The 17,449-nt window shown below is 47.6% G+C and overlaps 1 protein-coding gene across 1 annotated transcript; it reads left to right on the forward strand.

The window, feature by feature from the left end:
* The first annotated feature begins 11,380 nt into the window (after window positions 1-11,380).
* On the forward strand, window positions 11,381-12,178 carry LOC8035517 (transmembrane protein 45B-like). Its single transcript, XM_002411363.3, has one exon. The coding sequence runs from the start codon at window positions 11,381-11,383 to the stop codon at window positions 12,176-12,178; it is 798 nt and encodes a 265-aa protein (XP_002411408.3).
* The last annotated feature ends 5,271 nt before the right edge of the window (window positions 12,179-17,449 follow it).

The following is a 17,449-nucleotide window of genomic DNA, read 5'->3' on the forward strand; positions in this document are numbered from 1 at the left end:
ACGTGTTGGGCCTAGACCCAGAAGAGCAGAAGACCGTTATCAGCCCCTTTGCCGGTAACCTCAAGTTACTCAAATATCAAATACTGAGATTGAGCAAACTCTATATGTTACCATAGCCGTTACTGCGTGCGGCTCCACTCAAACCACGCCTTTCCTCCGTATGGGCGTTTTAGCTTTACGATCAAGACCGCCACCTGTGGTGCGCACACACCAGGTTCTCACGGACGGTATCTCCCGGGGAGCAATCCATGGTTGAAAACCCAACGAACCCTCGGCTGAGCTTCTGGAGGCGCTGCACGCCGACATGGTGAATATCCTGACAGCCCGGCCTATGGGCTTCAGAGGTACAGTCCTCATCCACTTTGCATCTCCGCATCCGCCACGCGAAGTCATGTATTGGAGCCTCCCAAGACGAGTGGAATGCTACGAACGGAGATCTCTCGTGTGCCCGCGCTGTCAACGCCCGGGACATAAAGCCGACAGCTGCCCGATTAACCAGCCGGTCTGCAGGAAACAACACTGAACCGCGTACAGGCGGCGCCTATCCCTAAGAACATGCACCCAGACCTCCACACAGAGCGGAGAGAGGCCAGGATCCGGGCCTTAGAGAAAGTCTACGGCCCAGACCCACAAACATGGTACACAGATGCTGCTCTCCACAGGGAAAGAGCTGGAGCAGCAACCATCGCAGTGACAGACAGAGACGGCACCTGCTACAGCACGGGCTCCATCTCAAACATCGCATCAATCCAGGAGGCGGAGGAGATGGCCATAGCGCTGGCCATCTCACACGCAATCCCACGCAGAGACACCACCGACCTCAAGCATAAAATAATTATCGTCACCGACTCGCAAGCAGCGTGAAGAGCGTTTGCGGGCCACACTCTCTACCCACGGACAGCACACCTCATCAACGCCATAAGAACCGAATGGTCACAAATACCAGTCATCCGGATCATCTGGACCCCTGCACATCTGGGCTCATCCGGCAACGAAAGTGCTCACGCACTAGCCCGAGCGGTAGCGACAAACCGGGCTTTGTCGGATGGGATCAGGATACAGCGGGACCCAGAGCCAAACACACCCGCGGACTCCCAGTCCCTCCGCACTCCAACCGACACACACCTTAACACCTACCACCTGGTAACAGAATACTACCGAACAACCCGCCGGGTCCTGCCCCCTCCGCATCGGGCGCTATCCCGGGCAGAGGCAGCGGACTGGCGACAACTTCAAACGTTTACGTTCCCTAACCTCCACCAGCGACATCGCTGGTTCCCCAACCGGTACCCAGGCACCTGTCCGGGATGTGGCAGCGATCACCCTAACCTCTACCACTCCATCTGGGAATGCCGTCACCCCCTCGGTGAGGGTATCACCCCTATTCCTTCCCCCACCTTTTCCTTCTGGGAGGCGGCCCTTTCCGGCACAGAGCTCGATGACCAGCAGCGACTGTTTGAGCGAGCCCGCCGTATCTGGGCGGCGAACGGAGCCCTGGACTAAGGGCATCGACCAGAGACCGCAAGGTCCTTTCACTTTATCAATTAATAAAGTTTACGATGATGATGATGACACGAGCTACCCCCGGAAGCATGTCCGAATGGCGCGGCCAAGTACTGCGGTCATTGTAGACAGAATGGACACCTTGGTTACCAATCCCTCTTGTCCCGCTCGAGCTTGAAAACCTTTGACACGCCAAATATATATATATATATATATATATATATATATATATATATATATATATATATATATATATATATTTGTTTTTTTCGTGCAAAGCGTTGAAATGGCATATCAGGACATTACAAACAAATTTTTTCACTATAGAGTTGCGTAGTTTTTTTTTTATATATAAAACTAGAAATACGAGGCCCAATTCAAAGTTCCCGCCATTGCACTTAAATAAACGCCGATTGATTGATTGATTTACAAATCGAAAACCTAACCAAAGTCTAAACAATATATACTGAGATATACTTGAGAAAACATGCCGAGGACAGTTCTAGGGAAAGCCATTGCCTGGAAACAAAGAAAGCAGTTCACTGTTGGTCGCAATATTTATAAGAAAACAATCACTCGCATTTATTTTCGCTCCGAATTATATATACGACGCAGCTTTAGTGTGCCGATTTAGGTTTAGAAGGAAATTGGGATCATCATATTTAGAGCAGGCACCGACTGTAAAGTTTAGAATCGTAATCCGAATATTCCCAAACGCTCGGAACATACATTAGCGTGTGAGCATCGACTGCATCGCAATCACATGCGTGTACATCTGCGTATAGGAATGTTCCTCTCGGTCAGGGGTTGCGAAAGCGCCAGTAAATTTCGCGCCCATGTAATGCTAGCGTAGAGCATAAAGAGCCACTGTAGCGTTCGATCGCGCACAGAGTCGTTTACAAGCGTGTGGGAGCATCTGTTCCCGTGCGCTAATAAAATGCCCGAAAAAAAAAAAAAAAAGCTTCATACAAAAAAAATGAAAAATGCAGCCCGCGTTGTCATAGCAAGACGGTAAGAGTGCTTGCCTTTTAGCGTTTTGATTCCTCCCTCTATTCCGAAAACATTTATCGACCAGTAAAATTTTACCAACTTAGCGTTCGCATGCAACGTGAAAGAGCGCAGTAATGCGCAACCGAAACGAGCCCAATACATATTCGATTTTGCTCGCCAGAGACGTTGCCCAAACTTAAAAGCTCCAGCCCCATATATCCTGACAATGTTATCAGTGCCCATTCCTTGTAGAGAGCGCGTAGATCTCTTTCTCGTATATACTGACTCCTTGAACTTAGAGACTTTTTCATCTCAGTAGTTGTGATCTCTCAGTAGTTCTGGCAATATGAAGGGTTCGCACTGAACTTGCAGTGCATTATCATATTTTTGGATCTACGACGGAACCATTGTCTCTCGGATGAAACCATCGGTACGGAAACCCACCAATTTTGCAGTAGCTTGATAATTTATTATGAGCACACTGGACGGCGCTTTTCTTTTTGCTATGAATATGCTTTGACATTTTCCGATGCTCCAAGAGCACCGCGCACACCTTCGACGGTCAGCCGTGCGAGGAGGCAACATCCTCTGGAAACGCAACCTGTGGAGTTGCAACAGGTTCATGGTCACCGGGGAGGTAGGGAAGGCAGGGATGGAGCCAGGGCTGGCATTCGCCAAAGCTGCGTCCTCGGGGATGTGCGTGACCTCCTGGAGAAGCGACAGCAAGAGGTTGGTCATCAAGCCCTGGGTTGCCACGGCATTTCCACCAATGAAGCCGTCCGAGGACTTTAAGGATAGTAGAGCTTCGAGGCAAGGGAGGCAGCGAGTAAAATAGGATATGATGGAAGATTGCGGCATACGAGTGGTGGCGTTGGGCGAAGAAACTATCCGTATATGCCTACCTGACTGGAGTGCAAACCAGGTGGAAGAGTCCGCTTTACCAACTCAAGAAAAAATAGACTTCCTTTGCTGAGCCTGTGGAGGCATCAACGAAAGAAAAGTGGGAGTCTGAGGCCCGGAAGAGGGTGCTCGAAAACGAGACCGTCTAGTTGGTTAAAGCTGCCCAAGAAAAGTAAACTCTGCTGGTCTACTAAGAAAAAAAAAAAAAAAAGACCGCATCTCCACGTGGTGAATGATGTTGATTGGGGCGAAGCCCTGGTGGTGCTTGTCTGCGTAGACGCTGAGCCGCAGCATGCCGAGCATTTCGTTAATTTTTATCCATGTCAGAAAGAGAATGTGTGATATGGAACGTGGTTATACACGCATTTGAGCATTTGACCGCAGCGCCCTCTCGTCTATAAACGTTGAGCCAATGCATGCAAAGTTTAACGCGATTATATACTCAATTGACCGCAGCGCCCTCTCCTGTATAGACGTTGAGCGGCTACGTGCAACGTTTCATCCATGACATCCCCAGCTCTTGAGTTACTACCACACCTCAGAGCCCCCTACTCGTCCCCGCAGTCGTGGCCGAGTGGTTAAGGCGATGGACTAGAAATCCAATGGGGTCTCCCCGCACAGGGTCGAATCCTGTCGACTGCGCAAACATTTTCTTTTTTTTTTTTTTTCATCATTTTTTTAAGCACGTGAGCTGACGAGCACGAGCACGAGCACGAGCACCAGCAAGATCGATGTGAGCACGGACGCCGGACGGACAAGGCGAGACCCTATGGAGCTTCGCCCCTAAAAAATCTCGACTGAAACTCAACTGTACGACAACAGTTTGATGTTGGTTGAAGCATTCTTGGTTGAATTTGTGACAAAATATGCGTAGTGCCTCGAAAAAAGATGCCGTTCCTGAGAGTGAGACAACCGTGAAAGCCGATATCTATCTACTGACACGTGGCAACCAAAACACTATGTTTAGCCTGAACTTGTTCGTAATGTGTGATGCTGTAATAAAGAAGAAAGAGAGAAATTCCATACGGGTGCGTGATTAATTTCGTCCGCATGTGCATTCTCTGTGTATGCGAGAACTGCACATGGTGTCTGTTGCTTATAATCTTGTTGCGCGTAAAAATATATCAATAGAGGAGGCTAAGATGGCCAGCGTACTGTTGTTAGGGACTTCAGCAGCATCCTAAGAGTGTTGCTGAAAGACCCTTAGGATGATAATTAAGGAGAAACCAGTTTCTGCAATTGTCTATTTATGGTCTCTACCGAATCTATATGCTATAAGAAGTGTTGTAGGCGTTACCAAAAAAAAAATGTAACGAAATACGTTCATCGTTACTTGCAAATAAATGTAATGCGCTATCGTCTTACGCCACTTCAAAATAAAAAGGAACCCGTTACCGCTACCGTTGCCCATAAAAATAAACGCACGTTACTTTTGCGTAACTTTTTTTAAATAATACTCGTTTAGCTATTTTGACAATACAGATATGTCTAAGCGCCATATTATAAGAAAATAAGAAACATATTTTGTCCCTGCAGAAACTGAACATAATGGCTTTATCTTTTTTACGGTTCTACCTAAATAGTCACAAGTAAAAAGCAAAAAACACACAAAAAAAAACAAACAACGAAAACCTTGACTTGGCGCCTCGGAACACGAAAAATATGGGAGTGTAAATTTTTTTAAGCCTTGCGAAAACAAAGTAACGACTAACGTAATTTCGATACCCATTACTCTAAATAAGAAACGTAAGTACGTTACACGTTGCTGTTTTGAAAAGGTAACAAATACGTTACACGTTACCAAAAAAGTGCCCCGTTACCGGTAACGAGATTACTTATCACGCGTCACAACCAACACTGGCTCTAAGCATCCTAAAAGGCTGAACATTAAAATGGCCTCAAACGGTATTTTATTTTACATTTTTATGTACCGACTGAACGTCATTGAGCCCGTTTTGATCTGGATGAGCATCGTACCGGCGTGCGGTCTTGTATCACTACTGCGTGGTGCACGTTAATGACCCCAGGCTAGCGGTTGTACTGCACTGGCTAAGTTCCTCATCTACAGCGAGTGACTCGTCGCAACTTTGAAAAGGCCGACCAACTACACGGTTTCTGAAAATCCACAAAACCCCAACTATCACAACATACGTGTACTTTCGTTAATGATCTTTTTATTTTAAGTGTGCACTTAACGATGATTGCCATAAGTGAGGATATTTTCGTATATGTTTTCTAATATCTGCACTAACAATCCATGTGCTACATCGTTAAAAAAAACATTTAAATTGGTCGGTTCTGCGGTATCTCGAACAGCTGTATGTCGCAGTATTTCTCTGCAGTGCGATTTAATGATAGCATGCGCAAAGAATGGTGGAACATAAACACATTTCCCAATGTGTTTTCCTTTAACTTCACATCAACATCGCGAGTGCAGGTCCTACAACGACTGTGAAGAGCATCAGCAGACCCATAACCCTAAACGTTCATATGTGGTACGTTTCCTACAGGACAGCTGATGCACTGTGTGAATCATTTATCTGCTCACTTTAGTCTCGGTCTCAAAAGATTTGAAGTGCTATTTTTCTTGACTTTTATTCGCTGAAATATACGGACGATTGATTCAAGACGCGGTCTTCCAGTCAGTGAGTTTATAACTCATGTTTCTGCCCCACTTTGATGCAACATTATCATGGACTTTGGTTAGGCTTGCTTGGTGCGTTTGCTTGATTACATTAAATGTGCCCCCTGACATTTAAGATGTTTACTCGGAGTTCATGGCAACAGACCTGATGATTAGAGTAGACGTTCTCAAGTACTGTTGATAAGGGAAGCCATTGGAGCCACGAAATGAAGTTGCAACACTTTTGAAAGATTTCAAGAGCAGGCAAACTGGTGAACACTGGAAGCCACTGTTAGCGCGAGCCCCCAATAGTCCACCTCTCTATACCCGGTCGCTTAACAAGAAAAAAAAAAGAAGTTTGGCTCATTGTTCGTACACTGTGCGAAATAGTTCTTCCAAGATTTGGTCGGAGGAGGAAGAAGCGATGCTTTTTGGCGTTTGAAACTTGCACGTCCTGATAAGGTAATACATATCTAATCTAAAATCCCCCCCCCCCCTTTTATCTTCAATCTCTACATAAAAGGGGAAATTAGTAATGCTTCTCGAGAGCTGGTCTTTTTTTAACACGGTTCTTGAGGTGAAAACGAGTCTAGTAATATTGATGAAAGCACTTCGTATGTAACAGCGAATGTACATTTTTTTTATTTATTAATTTGCATCCTCTACCTTGACCTTGACTTGTGTGGTGACGGGGAAGGGAACGAAGGAGTTATCTATTGAAAATTTGTCTGTGGGGTCCACTATGATTTTTAGAGGTTTTGGCGTACCCCTCAAATCTTTATGACAGGTTTAAGATGTACATAGAAGTTTTCTAAGAGGCCTCACGAGCCCTTCAAAAATTTTCGGATGGTGTGAGAGGCTCGTCATAGTTTTGTGAGAGGCCGGTGGGGCCTGTGACCTTCATTCCCCGGAAAGCACGTGAATCATCGAAGTAGTTTTAACGGGTCTGTGTGGGAGATCACGTGACCCTTTCAGGTTATATGCGTTGGAGAAGCCGCTTCGCCATTTTGTATGGAGAGGCCGCAACGAACGGTCGCTCGGTGTCGGCTTCCCGACCCACACGTGGATCTATCTCCTGAAGCAAATCAATGTGCGGATAAAACAGGTCTCCTAATGTCCTGTTTATTCAGCCTATTGGTCCTTCTGGCTTCATAAGCTCGTTCAGCAAGCAAAAAAGACGCTGGGAACGCCCCCGCTATGGCACCAGTGACGTACGTACGACGCCTCGACAGATATTGTCAACGGCGACGGATGTTGTTTTCGCGTTCGTGGTTTTCGCTAAACGTGTAATGACAGTGTGTGCGTATGTGTGGTACACCCGCTCGTTGAACTACAGTACATCTTAGTAATTTACACAGTGGTCGTCTGAGTACATCGAAATATATCTTGGTCACAAAAAACTCTGTTACCACTATTTGCTCTGTTCGCTTCTGTCTAGAGCTGCTTTCTCCCGGGTTTTAGTACACGTAGGTTCTTGACGGTTTTCTTAATTTTAACAATAATGTAAAAGTCAACGTCAAAAGAGTAGACTTTCAATGATGTTCTAAACAAGGAATTTTTAGAATATGGTTCACAGTTGTTTGGGCGTCTGCAAGCTGGAAAGGCTGAGGGGTGCTGAAAGGTTGAAGGACCTGAAGGACTGAAGAGATTTGAAGGGCCGAGGGGTGTGTTTGGCTGGGCTGAAATATATTTTTAACGGAAAAACGCAGAGGTCCGGGGGGGGGGGGGGGGGGGGGGTTGTGGCGAGCGTTCACCTCTCCTTAGTGTCTTGACATCGCAGTCATAAGGGTAACACTATCTCCCATCGCCCTTCATCTGCCGAACACTACTTATATTCGATTCCCGGGTGCAACCAGAGCGATTCGAGGGCAGCCCGGTCTGATTCAGTCGTTCTGGCTGCAGTGCCGTGCGCCTAAATGGCCGGAACGATGGACCATAGAATCGTATATAGGGGATGTAGCTGTAAATTCCTAGACGGCGTGCCGGGTGGTGACCGTCCATCCTGCCCTGCGCATCTTCCGTGTGTCGTCGTCCTCCGGGGCCGCCAGGGCGCCACGTCTTCTTGCCGCCGCCATCTTCGCCTCCATGGCTGGGTGATTGCCGTATTGGTTCATATTTTACAAGTATGATGCGTTATCCGCTCTGCCAACGTTCTCAATGATGTGGGCATGTTCGTCGAGTGGCACGAGGGCATGGAAAGCCTTGTACCTACGGACCCGAGCCCCAGTTAGGAACCTGTTCAAGTCAATGTGCAAGAGGTGAATCTCCACATGGTAAGGCCCCCGGTGTGTCCGGGCTCAGGACCGACTGGATTTCACAGGATTCTGTGGAAGCTTTCGTGCCGTCGGAACTTTCCACGGATGTTCTGTGAGCGTTCATAGGACATCTTTGCCAACTGGGTTGTTTGTTTTGCCGCCCTGCACCGCTTGATGGGTGAGTATGTTCCCCGGAATGGAAGAATGGCCTGATATTTAACAGATCCCACGGAGACGCCCTTCACTCGTGGGTTCTAGCCTTCGCAGCCTGAGAACCTTGTGGTTTGATCTGACCGCGTTTACGCACTCACTGTGCGCTTCTAGGCTATCTGAAATCCCAGATGTTCTTGAGTTTCCGTCTATTCGCCCCTGTTACGTGCCCCGTTGAGGTTATCATCGAGCTCTGCCGTCTTAAATGCCTGCAGCCACTCAGCCCTTGCTTTCTTGTTTCCTCCTCGTCGAAGAAATGGTGGGCACCGGTCCACGTACCATCTTTTTGTCCCACCGCGTCCGTGTAGACGTAGGCATTGGTGTAGTCATGTGTGGCCCCTTCGTCTCATTTTTTGTGCCGCCTGACCTCATGGTTGCTTCGCCCTTGCTGGTCCTTGCCCATGCAACTCACCGTCAGCGTAAACTCGGTGATCTGTATTGTCTCTTTGTTATTTGCCTTCTATCTGAGTGGAGGGAGCCTTCCCAGTGCCGTCCCTCTGCACATACCTCAGGTCCTACCTTCCTGTCGCCTTTGCCTTGGTAGGGTCTATATTCGCACATTTGTTTGCCTTGGCTTCGTATTCTAGCGTGTTGTATTTCGAGCGAATGTGGAGGTCTCGTGCCATCGTCATCCACAGTAGCCCACTTATTAGCCTCATTTTCCACCATTTATAGTGCCGACCTTCGCATATTGGGCCTGGAATGTGCTAGTGTAATTGCACATAGGCGTACATCATCCGCGATGCTATGAGGGTACGGACAATGCCGCTTGGGTGTCTTTTTCGGTCGTGCCCCACGTCTTGGTGGCGACTGTTTTTATGAGGCTTTGCAAATCTTTTAGATCCACAATTTGCTTCCTCTGGCTTGGTGAGAAATGCTAGGACGCGTGGGGCGTTGCTCCTAGTCAGCTTCTCGTCCAGTTCCAGCTTACACTTAAAGGGATGCTGAACCGAAATCTGCATTCCCGAAAACACGCGGCAAAAAGGTGCAACGCGATGCTACAAACACCAAAACATCACTCATACAGCGACATCTCGAACGGATGACCGCATTTTTCAAAACAAAGAGGCGCATTTGGCAGGAATGTTGACGTCATGTTTCTCCGAGAAGGAGAGAGAACGGCCTCGCGTCTTCTCCGCCTCGCGGCCTTGAGGGAGCGAAGCGAAGAGAGGAGGAAACTAGGTATCTTGACGGTCACGCGCCTCGCCGGCCTGGTTCAATCTCGCCTTCTTTTTGCAAAAATACGGCCGTCCATTTGCGATATCGTCTTACTAGTAGTGTTGTAGGGATTGTAGCGTCCCGCCTACATCTCCAGCATTGTTTTTTTTTTTAATCCAAATTATGGTTCATCATCCCTTTAACATCGTTTTCCTCTGTATCAATTATTCCGAATCTAAAAACAAAATTATTATTATGACTATGGTTTGTTTGAGTTTTGCATGATCATTAGTTTTCTTGTATTTCTGCAAGATGGCCAGTTTTATTTTGTTTCCTCAGGCCATCCCATAGTCATGTACTATTGAAAGAAAATACGCAAGCGATGTGGCTGAGAAAGGCTACACAAAAAGGTCAAATATTTTACCAGGGGTACTTGATTCCTCTAGAAATCATTCGAAAAAATTACCAGAGATTGTATTTATGTTTATTGTTCTTTTTTTCGTCCGCGAGATTTCGAGTTTCAATAGTTTCTTTTCATAAGAAAACGAACAATGATTTAGGAAAATGCTACGGTTATACAGGGTGTTGATTTTAATTCGAACATATTTTTACAAAGAAGGTAAAAGTGCTCTCTTCACCACGTATTTATTATGCTCGACAGGCATTAGATGAGGGAATAATCATCATGGTAAGTTGCCTAAGTAACTATATTATGTTAATTAACTTTTTAATTATTGGGTTTTGGGTTCTTTTTGCAATCGTAGTATTGACGGCAATTATTATCGAAGGTCAGGCCAATATTAATATTTCCGAAAAGTCGATGATTGTTTAGATATTAAGCAATAAATATTCACTTTCATTATAGCCTCATTGAAGTATTTCGCCTGGAAAGAGCATGACAAGTCATGTCCACAATGAGGTTTGGAAGAGTGACGTAGTCCTTTTAACAATGTCACTATCTGGGCAGCATGTCCTTGGTTGGTGCACCGACAGTACAAGTGACGACGTGACTGAAACGAATAAGTCACTCTTCTAAGCGTCATTGTACGTGGGCCAGACTTGCGAAGCTTTTTTTATGCACAACTTCTAAATCGGGCTAAAAACGCGAAGCATTATCGATGAACGTCAAAAACCCATTACCTCTCCGCTAATCCTTTCAACTTGTCTGGCCTCCTGTAGCAATTGACATCAGTACTGCAATTGCAACATGACCTTTAAAAAAACAATTAAAAAATAGTTAATTAACCGATTTTGGGTCATTATTCAACTTATCACGATGATTATCTTCTCGTCCAATGTGCGCCGAGGCTGAAAAATAAATGGTGAAGTTCGCATGCGTCTAACTCTCACCCACTTTTTTTTAAAGATCAAATGGAATTAAAATCAAACACACTGTGTCGTGTGTATTTCCATGCATCCTGAAGTTAATCTGCATCAACGGGCGACTTGTGTCTCAACAGTAGATGAGAAATTAAGTCAGTGCAGTACAACGGCTAGCCTGCGGTCTTTAACATGCATTACGAAGTAGCGAAACACGACCGCACGCCGGTATGATGCTCATCCAGATCGAAATCAAGCACACAATATATGTCCTGCTAACTGTATTCCTGTGTGCTTCAGGTGGTGGCCAGCAAGCATCGGAGACCTTTGTGCCAAGCCTGTGTCTTCAACGACCGCAAGTCAACTTCTAGTCGGTGCCTGGAACACTAGTCCGTTCTAGTCTTACCTCAGAGAAACTACCATGCCGAAGATAATCCCTAGAAGCGATATTTTGTTCCTTGGACACATTCTTACTGGTACGATGTTTTTTATCCAGGGTACATGGTGGGCCATGAGCGCCTGGCACGCCTACAGCCTTCGACGACACCGAAAGGGTTACTATGCCCAAGGAGCTTACCTTGTGCTTCCTGGAATCGGGCCAAGGTGTATCGAAGGTTTCTTCAAGATTGCGTGTGGGATCATTGGGATATTTGCGTTTGGCAAGTTATTAATCGCCCATGGTCTCTTTGAGGACGCGAGGAACGCGCAGCATATAACCTTTTTCATGTCCCTTTTTCTGAGCGGAGTTTTTGATCTCTTAACTGACCACGGCGCACCCTTGCCTCCAGGAACCGACTACGTCGGTTTGTTGATGGTCTTTTCTATTGAAGCGCTACTGTTATACTTTCATCTGGATGGAAGAAACAAGTTGGACGTCCTTTTGCACACGCTAGTTTTCCTCACTGTCGCGTCAGAAGTGGTTTGTATCGCCATAGAAATGGTTCGACGACGAAGCGTTCTCCCAACATTAGGCAGGACATTCTTTTTAATTTTGCAAGGGACCTGGTTCTTGCAGATCGCCTTCATCCTGTACAATCAACTACCCGGTACTCAGCCTTGGGAAGATACCCACGAGAGCTCGATGCTTGCGTCCGCTGTATTCACGTGGCATGCCATCGGAGGGATGCTTTACCTCGGCCTGGTCGGTATCCTAGTGTCGGTGTGTTCTACGAAACGCATCGAGTCAAACGAAGCTGGAGTCGTGTACTCCGCCCTGTAGCCATTTCATTCTGCTAAGGTTAATTTTCTGTGTGCCTTATACGGTGTGAGGACTGACGGTATAGCCGACAGCAGCGGAAATAAAAACGCCCAGCTGGAACACAGTAATGCTGTTTTTCAAGACCGGTATCGAGTGAGGTAGCACTTACGACTCAATATAACGAAAGTCTTCTTTAGTTTCCCTTTACTTTAGCCCTGTCATTGCGCTGTTTGTGCTTTCAGTGTTAGTAAAAGTTTCTTCTTGGTTCTTCGTACTTGTCTGATGACGATGGTCCTCGGCGTCTTCCGTTTGTGACCTCAAATTCAAGAGCCGTTGAATGGTTGATGTCTTCACGGTGTTTATTGGTTCGAATAATGCCTGACTATGTACGTTCATTCCAAAAAGTCAGGGACCCGGCATTATTGCTGCGCGCCTCCAAGTCCGCGAGCGCGCCCAGCTCATACGCCAAAATCAACAGTTACACGAAAGGAAATGACACACTGCAACTAACTGCCCCGCACGGCTTACGTAGTTAAGCAGTTGCTAAGGCGGACCGACAACTCTGCGTCAACGACAAAAGTAACGCGGCGAACCGCGGGAGAGATCTACTCGACCAGCCGGGTCCGTTCAAACTCGCCTCTCACACCCTCGGTCAGGGCTTAAGACAGTGCGCCGGAACCCGCCCTGTCCAATGAGGGTTTAATTCGAATCGCATTGGGTACGGGCCCCGACACCCTCTCGACCAATCGTATCAGAGGCCACTGCCGTTGCCGAAAGGCCCATTAAGATCGGGTCCTGCGGTTGAGTGTCTAAGCCCCGACATGTTTACAGTGAGAATCGCCGACGCGTGCCTCACCCGAAAACGCTCCATCATAGCAGAGCGTGGGCAGAAGCCTCCAAGCAAACTAGAGGCGCGCCGGACACATTTGTGCGTCTGGGGCAGCCGTTTCGCGAAGAATCCCACGATGCTGGGTCCACGCCGGCGCGTTCCCACGTGCAGCCCCCGGTGCCCTTCCGGCCAACGTCCCGAATCACCGGAACCTGACGCAAGGCTTTCGACCAAGTCACTCGAGCTCGAGACGCGGCCAAGTCTCTGAACTGGCGCGACAGCCGTTGACAGCAGCCCTTCGGTGCCCGGCCGCGTTGATTCGCGTGCCGACGGCTTCGGGAGCGAGAACCAATAAGAAAAGAACACACCCGCCGGTGCAGCGGCAACAACATGCACACTATTTATCGCGGCCTTACAGTGTTGTTGTTTGACAAAATGTTTGCATTTAACTAGTAAGCTAACTAATACGCGTGCAAATAATATCGCGCCCGTAAAACGCTTTCTTTTGTCACCCAGAGATTATTGTGAATTAAACTGCGTAGGCCAGATTCAACCGGGCACCTTATTCTAAACCGTCGTGAGGTGGACAGGTGATGAACATGATCAGTTCGTGCTCGGTCAGTATAGTTTGGCTACCACTTGCTTTAATTGAGACATTTTGCGGCTTTGGACCCGTACAAAACAACAAACGAAACTACAAGTGTTAATAACCTGAAGTGAAGGATGCAGGCCATAAAAACCAGCCGACACTGCTTAGCGCTTTAATTAGCAAAAGTTTAAAATATAACAAAAATGGGCTTAGATGTTAATAAAACGTTTCACAGACTTTTAAAACTGAATGCAGAATGTTCCTAGTTGGAAGCGAAATTGCACTTTCACGAATATAGCGTATTGCAATGCCAACCTAGTCACTGCGCGTAGTTTATTTCAGTCAAACATGTTTACATTGCGATTATATCTGCGTTTGTTGATGTTGATAAAATAGCAGAGTTATGACTGTATTATAGTGTTGTTTGTTTTAAAATGATTCCTCGTCGTAACTATATTTGACGGCTGTCAACTTTTCGTTTTATACCGTGCAATAGCTGTCTGACTGAGGTTTTGAAATTTGAGTGTTTTTATCGTTTCATGACGTGTTCGACAGTGTTGCGGAACGGGTACGCCCCTTCCGTTCCAATTCCAATCCGGGAAATTAGAGTTGCCGACAATTTCATTACTTTCAGCTCTTCGGAATTACGACACGGGGCCCATACACACTCCATGGAATGTCTGAACTCCATTATTTCATTCCTCTAATTCCTAAACATGAAAAAACTGCCTTTAAGAACCTCATTGTGTTACTGAAAAAAAAAAGAGCAGTTTGAAGTTGTTGACGTTTTGAAACGCAGAGACGACTGCGAAAGTAGGCAAAACTTCCTCAAATCACTCATTTTGCCAAGCCGAAGGGTGGCTGCACAAAGCGCATCGTGGCACTTGGTGTCCCTGCAGAAATCAATTGCGCGACTAAGCGTAATAGGCTCGTGAGTCGCAACACGCACGAAAAATAAAAACATCCTGATTTTCTTCCCAAACGGACCGTATACCCTCCAGATATATACATGTTTAGTTGTTTGTTTGATGAGGTCTTAAAAATGTCTAGTTCGTGCGTGGCGCAAGAACCTCTCTTGCTGGCTGATTCGAATAGTTACGCAACAACACGGCTAGTTTGCTGCTAGAATCGATACCGAAATCCCCATGCACTGCGGCAAGAACAGAAAACCGCCGACAAAGTGCAATCGGTCTACAGCGCCACACTCGGGACTCTAGCATCATATTATGGAACCTTCTTTAAAACGTAAAAGCTTACGTTTGCTGTACGATTCTTGCAATTTCTTAACATAATAAATCAATTTTTTTTATTTGTTTTTGTCGCGAACATTAATAGATCGGCTAAGTTGAAAGCAGGGAGTTGAAGCAGTCATTAATTCGGTTCGTTTCGGTTCGGGTTTAGTAGCTTTGCATTCAATTTGTTCCGGTTCGGTTCCAGTTCAGTGATGCTTTCGAAGCACCAATTCAGTTACCGGTTCCACAAAGCGCGAACCAGTTCAAACCAGTTCTTAAAAAAAACTCCATTTATAAAAAAAAAAATGTGATTTTAATAGTGCGTCATCTGCAATAAAGAAACGAAAAGGTCATCAGAAACCGTGCTGCGAAACAAGGACAGCAAAGGAAACATATGCCTAGTTTCGTTATGTGATCTTGAATGTTTATCGCAAACAGCGTTCTACAAAATTAGAAATGGCTATACAAGCTCTTGGAAATAGTACAAAAGTACAGTATTCACATGTGAAGTCAATCAGCTAGCACGTACAGTGACTCCGTGACGGTAGCACGCACTACCATCTTTCTCGTGAAAGAAAATAAAGTATTGATTGATTGATTGATTGATTGACTGTGATTGCCACACCCGTGCCTAGCAAAGCGTGTATCTGTAGTCCTTCAAATTAACTTCTATAGACGCTTTGCACACGCGCCAGATTACAGCAGCCATTGCTGACCTTCTCTTGTCTTAGCCAGAGGCCCAGCCACTGAAGCGAGCGTTGACGAGCCTCCACGAAGGCCAATACTGGGGAGGAGGAACCGGTAGAATCTAAAATGCCAATGACCTGCCCTGCTAGGGTAATGACGAAATGAAGTAAACGCAAGAAGAGGAAACAAAAGTGAAAGCCGTTTACAACTTCCTGTAACGCCGAATTGGAGCGCAGCTCTTGAGGAGGAGGAGTGGAGGGTATATTCCTCCTCCTCCCTCGTGATCATGCCTGCTAGTCCTCCTCCCCTCCTGCTCCCCCTCCCTCTCCTTTACCCCTCCCCCTGAGGTCACGTGACCCCCCCGGACCATACTAGACAATGAGGGGAGGAGGAGGAGGGCAGAGGTCCGGGGGGTCACGTGACCTCGAGGGGACGGGATCACATGACCTTGGGCGGGCCGTCACGTGACCGGCGGGGGGAGGGGAGTCACCCCCGGGGTCACGTGACCTTGGCGGGGGAGGAGGGGGAGGAGGAGGAGCGGAGGGGGAGGAGGAGGAGGGGGAGGGGCGACGCCGACGCCAACGCCGACGCCGCACAGGCTGGAAACGGGTCATGTGACCCCCTCCCCCCGAGGTCACGTGACCCGCCCGGACCATACTACACAATGAGGGGAGGAGGAGGAGGAAGAGGAGGAGGAGGGGGAGGAGGAGGAGAGGGAGGGCCGCGGTTACGCCGACGCCGACGCCGACGCCGACGGCGACGGCAACGGCGACGCCGACGGCGACGGCAACGGCGACGCCGACGGCGACGCCGACGCCGCTCAGGCTGGAAACGGGCCCCTAAGAGCTGCGCTCTAAAAACTGAAGGTCAGTTATGGCGGCGCCCATGGATGCCTGCTGCAAAGCGTCTATAGCATTAGGTGGTCCAGGAGCAGACGTTCGGTGGTCTTACTTGCCGCTGTTGCCCTTCCCAGAACTGTACCGCCTAGTTTCCAACAAGGCACGCTCATCAGACCTCGGAAGCATCGGAGACAGCGAGCGTGGGTAGGTAGGGAGACGGTGAACGTCGTCGAGACGGGTCGACGGGGACGCGCTTTGCGTGCCCGATGAGGGCGACTGATCACGGCGTCACTCGTAAAATTCGTGAGTGTTGTATCTCCGTGAAAGAACTCCGGTCGTCGTTGTACATGTAACGAGCGTCGTTGTCTTGACGTCGGTGCCGGTAAAACCGAGCGACATGTCCCAAGGTTTCGCAGTAGTAGCATGTGGGGCGCGGGAGGTAACCTTGCTGGTTGCACCCTTGGTTTGGGTCTTGGCGCCGTGGCGTTTGCGATGGTCCTGAAGGACTGGCGATAACTGCAACAGCAGGAATAAATGCGATAGACCTCATTGTATCTCCCAAGTACTGAGGCGTAACCACGAACGAGGTCACAGATAGTACTTGAGCTGGTCGGTGCGGCGTCGCCCTTGTCAACACTACAGCCTATGATGGCCTTGTCGCCAAGGGTTGAAAATATGCAGAGAGGGGACTTTTAATACCGGTCCAGTGAAGGATCACCGCTGACCATCTGTTGAATTGTTGTTTGAATCTGGGAAGACGGAGGCGAAGAAAATAAGCTTCGAGGTCCTTGCGGACGATGTCCCTGATCAACGTGACCAGTGAATGCTGCGTCAATGGAGAGGAGTTTAATGGTGAAGGAGACGGCTCTGTGAATAGGGCGGGAAAGAAGACGCTGCTGTTTCGCCTCCTGTATACGAGTGCAGGCGTCGACGATTGCGTTTACGCTAGTTGGTAGTAGGATGATAAACAGGTTTGATAGCCTCTTTTGCGATTCCCTTCAAAAGGTTGAGGATTCGTTCAGTTTCCGTTATATCAGGGTTTGCCCAACGGCAGAGGGCCAAGACAACCTTAATGTAGGCCGTAAGCTCTCGTTTGGTTGTAGAAAACGAGCATTC

The sequence above is a fragment of the Ixodes scapularis genome, unplaced genomic scaffold (genome assembly GCF_016920785.2).
Source record: "Ixodes scapularis isolate PalLabHiFi unplaced genomic scaffold, ASM1692078v2 PGA_scaffold4__175_contigs__length_147842914, whole genome shotgun sequence".
Taxonomy (NCBI): domain Eukaryota; kingdom Metazoa; phylum Arthropoda; class Arachnida; order Ixodida; family Ixodidae; genus Ixodes; species Ixodes scapularis.